Source organism: Egretta garzetta, unplaced genomic scaffold, assembly GCF_000687185.1.
Source record: "Egretta garzetta isolate BGI_Z169 unplaced genomic scaffold, ASM68718v1 scaffold272, whole genome shotgun sequence".
Taxonomy (NCBI): Eukaryota; Metazoa; Chordata; class Aves; order Pelecaniformes; family Ardeidae; genus Egretta; species Egretta garzetta.
In genome coordinates this window covers 2,433,453-2,433,737 of record NW_009258966.1, presented here as the reverse complement: position 1 = coordinate 2,433,737, position 285 = coordinate 2,433,453, and the positions used below count along the sequence as shown (strand labels likewise).

Below are 285 nucleotides of genomic sequence, written 5' to 3'. Positions count from 1 at the left end.
CTCCGCAGGACCGCGGTCTTGAGGGACCGTTTGCAATACGGTGTGTGTATGTATGGAGGAGGTTGTACCTGTACTGGTCGAATTTGGCGTACTGCAGCCATTCCTCGGGGTTGCTTTCGTACGACTCCATCAGCGCCTGGACTTCTTCCACGCTGACTTTGTCCTCGGCGAATATCCGATGGAGGATGCGAACCAGCTCCTCCAAACTCCTCGCTTTCCACGTCTCCGTTTGCACCGGTTGCTCCATCAAAGCCGGCTGCTCCATCGGTTCCAGTCGCTGCCCAC

General features: G+C 57.2%; 1 protein-coding gene across 1 annotated transcript in view; it reads right to left on the bottom strand.

Moving 5' to 3' along the window:
• CDO1 (cysteine dioxygenase type 1) overlaps positions 1-252 on the bottom strand; it is a 9,577-nt gene extending 9,325 nt beyond the window's left edge. Inside the window, exon 1 of the mRNA XM_009634626.2 lies at positions 69-252. Within this exon, the coding sequence (XP_009632921.2) occupies positions 69-247 (179 nt within the window). The 5' untranslated portion in view covers positions 248-252. The remainder of the gene's footprint in view (positions 1-68) is intronic.
• Positions 253-285: the final 33 nt, after the last annotated feature.